We start from the raw sequence: 6,000 nt of genomic DNA, 5'->3' as shown, positions 1-6,000 counted from the left end.
AAAATGGGGAGAAAATAATGGTGCTAAGTATAATCATGGTGAGCTTCTGAGTTTAAATATGATTTCTCTGGTCTAAATATTTCAGAAAATTGTCTGATTATGAAATATTAGAACAAATATAATAATAATGATGATACACAATACCTTACTTTTGTAGAATGTGTTATTATCTAATTTTTCTTCCCCAATACCCCGTAAGGTTATCATTGTCTTCATTGTATAGATGATGAAGTTTAAGATTATCCAGCTTAAATTGTTACTTCCAACTATTTATCGTTAGCTTCCCAGAAAACCTTTCTGCCCCATAGTTTCTTCATTACATTCTTTACTTCTGCATTTCTCATCGTATAAATCAGTGGATTTAACATGGGGGTGATAATGGTGTAAAATACAGCCACCATCTTATCTTCTGAAAAGGTAGTATCAGGGCGCATATACATGAAAGTACAGGGACCAAAAAAGATGATGACCACGGCAATGTGGGAGCCACAGGTGGAGAGAGCTTTGCGCCTACCATCTGTTGACTGTCTTTTCAGGGACACCAGGATGACAGCATAGGAGATTAGCAAGATAACAAAGCTCCCCAGAGCAATGGTACCACTGTTGGCTGTCACAACAACACTAACAACATACGTATCTGTGCAGGCAAGTTTCATCATGGGGTGGACGTCACAAAAGTAGTGATCGATCTCATTGGGTCCACAAAAGGGTAGTTGGACTATCAGGGCCACTTGGATAATGGAGTGTAGGAACCCACCTAACCAGGTCCCCAGCAGCATTTTACTGCATCTGTCCTGGCTCATGATAGTCGTATAGTGTAGAGGTTTACAGATAGCTGCATAGCGATCATAGGCCATTACCGTGAGAATGAAGATCTCCGTGCAACCAAAGAAATGTACCCCAAAGAGTTGCAGCATGCACCCTTCGTAGGAGATAGTTTTGCTCTTGGCTAACAGGTCAACAATCATCTTAGGAGCAGTGACTGAAGAGTAACAAATGTCCACAAAAGACAGGCAGCTGAGAAAGAAATACATAGGAAACTTGAAAAGATTGCCCTTGTAAACTGTCAGCATGATGAGGAGGTTTCCCAGGAGAATGACTGCGTAGAAGAAAGAAAACACCACGAAACAAACTTTTTCAACCTCTAGGTTTTGAGAAAGACCCCAGAAAACAAATTCAGTTACATTGTTTATTTTTCCCATTGAATTAGTCTAGCAGACCAAGGTCCCAAGAGACAATTCAGTTATCTGAAAGAAAAACATAACAGAGACCAACAGAGTTAGTATTTCTAACTCGAACGAACAAATAACCACAGTAGTTGAAAATAGAAAAATGGGTATTACTGCTGCTTGGCAGGCCTACATGAAGAAACTGGAGTGTGAGCATCCTACCTGAGTGTGAGAGTCCATTCCTTCACTTCAGATGAGAAAACAAACTCCAGGGAGATAATTCAAATCCTCTAAGTCACACATCTAGTCAAGAGTCTTACCTCCCTCACCCTTTATTAAGGTTTTTTTTAAATCTGTTTGTTTCTAAAAAATGTACTTACTTATTCTGTAGAAGGCAGTCAGCTTAATTTTGAAACAACTTTTGTGTTTGGAGATATGGTAACAATTATATATCTGAAAAAGTTTGTCTTATTTTTTTTTCTAATATTTTATTAATATTTTACAGAGAGGAAGGGAGAGGGATAGAGAGCTAGAAACATCGATGAGAAAGAAACATCGATCAGCTGCCTCCTGCACACCTCCCACTGGGGATGTGCCCACAACCAAGGCACATGCCCCTGACCGGAATCAAACCCGGGACCCTTCAGTCCGCAGGCCGACGCTCTATCCACTGAGCCAAACTGGTTTTGGCTGACATCAAGTTCTTATAGTGAAGAGTGGTGTGCAGTAAAAGAGTGCCAACATTATACAAACCTGATTCTGAGATAATGATGCTGTAATTCCAGATAAGTCACTTAGCTTCATGGGGCTTCTGTTATCCCATTTGTGAAATGCAAAGGTTTTCACTTCACTATCATCTATATTTCTACCATAAAGTTAAATATATTCTGTCAGCCTGAAATAGCCGTCACACCCTGATAAGGAGGCAGAGATAAGAGGAGATACAGCCATACAAAAACCCTCTGAAGACAGATCAGGACCTGTTTGATTTGAAAGAAGGAAAGTGAAGTCTCACGTAATTTCTGTCTTCAAACCCAGTGTTTGAGGATTCCACAGGAATTACTTTGACTTGGTATTTTAAGCATTTGTCTGTTAACTTGAAAAAATCAACACACATACACACACACACACACACACACACACACACACACACACACACACAAAGACAAAGAAATAAAGGAAGGACTTTGCCCTTAATCTCAGCATTCTTCCATGCACCTTTTTTTTTTAAATCACCTTTAAAAAATTAAATTCATTGGGGTGACATTGGTTAATAATAGATTTTAAGTGCACATTTCTATATACATGATCTGTACATTGCATTGTGTGCCCACCACCCAAAGTCAAATGTTCTTCCGTCACCCTGTATTTGACTCCCTTTACCCTTTACCAACCCTCCCCCGCCCGCCCTTCCCTCTGGTTACAACCATACTGTTGTCTGCATCTCTTCATGCATCCTTTTTAAACTTTCAATTTTATGCTAGTTTATATTAGGTCTCCCACTATAATTATATACTTATACATAATTATTAATTCTGAATTATAATGATAAACATGAATTAAGTATTTCTGGAAGAGATCTTCACTCATACTTTAAAGGGTTTTAGGAAGAAGACAATATTTACTTTAAATAGATAAATCTTCAGTAGTGGAATTTCAGGTACACTAGTGAGGTCACTAGAATATAAGTGTGGAATAGGGTATGTGCACCAGTTTTGACCCATGGGGCTTGCAAGGTATTCATCAAACAAAGCCACAGAAATGACTCCTTTAGTTATTGGTTAGGATGGATTACACAGTGTCTTAGGTAGTCATTAGAAATTTTGTCCATCTGAGGCCATGTCATCCCAAGATCTGTCAAGTTCAGTGCCCTCAGCTCCCCCTTTGCAGCAAAATTGTACTTGGCATGTCCAGCTTTGGGGAAACTACAGGGCTGGCTTTCCTCACATCTGTGTATAAGAGTAGGTAGCGCAGTCATTACAGATCTGCCTTCTCTAGTAATAGTAATAGTGATAGTGATAGTGATAGTGATAGTGATAGTAATAATAATAGTAATAGAAATTCAAATTCAGACTCAAACACTTCCCCCTGCTTTTATATGTTCACTAGAGGCCCGGTGCACGAAATTCGTGCATGGGGGGAGGGTGTCCCTCAGCCCAGCCTGCACCCTCTCCAAGGACCCCTCGAGAGATGTCCGACTGCCCGTTTAGGCCCGATCCTAAACGGACAGTTGGACATCCCTCTCACAATACAGGACTGCTGGCTCCCAACTGCTCGCCTGCCTGCCTTCCTGATTGCCCCTAACCACTTCTGCCTGCCAGCCTGATCACCCCCTAACCACTCCCCTGCCAGCCTGATTGATGCCTAACTGCTCCCCTGCCAGCCTGTTTGCCCCTAACTGCCCTCCCCTGCAGGTCTGGGTCCCCCCTAACCCCTCCCCTGCAGGCTTGATTGCCCCCAACTGCCTTCCCTGCAGGCCTGGTCCCTCCCAACTGCCCTCCCCTGCTGGCCTGATCACTCACAACTGCCCTCCCCTGCTGGCCATCTTGTGGCAGCCATCTTGTGTCCACATGGGGCAGGATCTTTAACCACATAGGGGCAGCCATCTTATGTGTTGGAGTGACAGTCAATTTGCATTATTACTCTTTTATTAGATAGGATTCTTCTTTGGATTTTCTTGCTGAATTTTAAAAAAGAAGAAGAATATTTTCTACTGAGAAAATCTTTTGATTTGATTTAAGAGAGCTCAAATCACAGTTTTTGACAACTGTGAATTATGCTGCTTGGTTCTCATCTAGAAGAAATTGGGTGTGTAAACACAAGCTTGGGAATTGTGCCCCCACTGTTCATACCATAAGGTCTTAGAGGAATTCTTCCTTCTCTTCAAATCAAGACTCATCTAGAAGAATTCCTTCCTCCACGTTCTGAGCATTTCAAACATGATGACTCACGTTCCTTTGAAATTACTGGCATTTGCTTATTCACAACCATGCTACCCTATCTCATAGACATGTCTAGAGGCACTTTATTATCTTATCATTATCATAATAACTTTATTCTCCCCTTATTTCTGAGAATAAGGTTCTTGCAATTATATTACAGATTTTCAAAATATAGCAATTTGATTGAATCCCCCCTTTCCACAAACTTTTTAGATTAGTTTTAGAAGAAAGAAAATCTCACCAGTATTGTCCAGAGATTGAGTCTTGCTTTATTTTCCTTTTTCTTCTGAGATAATTTTGTTGCAGCTGTCCAAAATAAAGCAAGAATGAAGCCTTAGGAACTGCATTGTGAATAATTACTACCAGAGAATTCCTGACCCCTGAAAGTCAAAGACTGACAGAAATCAAGTCTTTGTTACTCAGGTTTTGTCTCTCACCTACTGAAATCTGCCATTTCACAGTATCTTTGGCAACAAGCGGTCTTTTCTCTACTTTTATAGTCTATATAAAGAAAGTGAAGCAAAATGTTAATGACCTTGGGGAATACCTTTCCCCTAGTCTCCCTCCACAAGCAGAACCATACCAGAGAACTACCAATGAGCTTTAATTTCCAGGCTCATTTTTGAGTTGTTGAAAAATATTTAAAGCTACTTTTATTTATTAATTTAAAAACCCAATCAATTCTTGCATTTAGGCCTATAACTCTAATTGAAAGCATAGCAAAAGAAACAACCAACAAAATGAAAAATCAAACTATCAAATGGAAAAGATACTTGGAAACCATCTATCTGATAAGGGGTTTTATCCAAAATATAACCAAAAAACAAATAACATTTTCCCAAAGACATTCAAATGGCCAACAGGTACATGAAAAGGTGCTCAAAATAATTAATCATCAGGGAAATGCAAATCAAAATTGTAATGAGATGGCATCTCACACCCGTTAAATGACTATCATCAAAAAGAGAAGAGATAAGTGTTGGTGAAGCCGTGGAGAAAAGGGAACCCCTGTACATTGTTGATGAGGATATATATTGGTGCAGCCACTCTGGAAAACAGTGTGGAGGTCCCTAAAAAATTAAAAATAGAACTACCATATGATTCATCAATTCCATTTCCGGATATTCATCCAAAGGAAGTAAAAACAAAATCTTAAAGAGAATTTTGCAGTTCCATGTTCATTGCAACATTACTCAAAATAGCCAAGATATGGCAACAACCTACGTCTCTGTCAAAAGATAAAGGAAAAAAGTATATATAAAATGGAATGCTATTCAGCCATGAAAAAGAAGGAAATCCTGCCACTTGTGACATCATGAATAGACCTTGAAGGGGTTATGATAAGTGAAATAAGTCAGAGAAAAATAAACACTGAATAATATCACTTATATGTGAAATATAAAATAGCAAACTCATAACAACAGAGAAGAATGGTAGTTACCATTGGCTGGGGGCTGGGGAAAATAGGGGAGATTGTGTTCAAAGAGTACAAACTTCCAGTTATAAGACAAATAAACTCTGGAGATCTAATATACAGCATGTGACTATAGTGTATTAATATATTTGAAATACCATTAATACTACTGTTATATACTTGAAAACTCTCAAATGTTTCATCACAAGAAGAAAATGGCCATTATGTGACGTGATAGAGGTGGTAGCTAATGTTATGGTGGCAATCATTTTGCAGTATATAAATGTATCAAATCCTCAACTTATATATTAATTATATCTCAATACAGCTAGATAAAAAATAGCAGCTCACACCTGTCAGAGTACTGGTGCCTATTATTAAAAAGACTCAAGATAGACCGTCAAACTTCAGAGGGAAGGCAGGAGAGGGTGGGGTGAAGGAAAGAGATCAACCAAAGGATCTGTATGCATGCATA

At 39.2% G+C, this 6,000-nt stretch overlaps 1 protein-coding gene across 1 annotated transcript; it reads right to left on the bottom strand.

Moving 5' to 3' along the window:
* Window positions 1-266: 266 nt before the first annotated feature.
* Window positions 267-1,202, bottom strand: LOC308258033 (olfactory receptor 4S2; the record flags this gene model as incomplete). Its single annotated transcript, XM_080688264.1, has 1 exon — window positions 267-1,202. The coding sequence occupies one exon, from the start codon at window positions 1,200-1,202 to the stop codon at window positions 267-269; it is 936 nt and encodes a 311-aa protein (XP_080544390.1).
* Between the last annotated feature and the right edge of the window lie 4,798 nt (window positions 1,203-6,000).

Source organism: Plecotus auritus (assembly GCF_963455305.1).
Source record: "Plecotus auritus genome assembly, chromosome: 9".
Classification (NCBI taxonomy): Eukaryota; Metazoa; Chordata; class Mammalia; order Chiroptera; family Vespertilionidae; genus Plecotus; species Plecotus auritus.
This window is presented reverse-complemented; position numbering and strand designations above follow the sequence as displayed.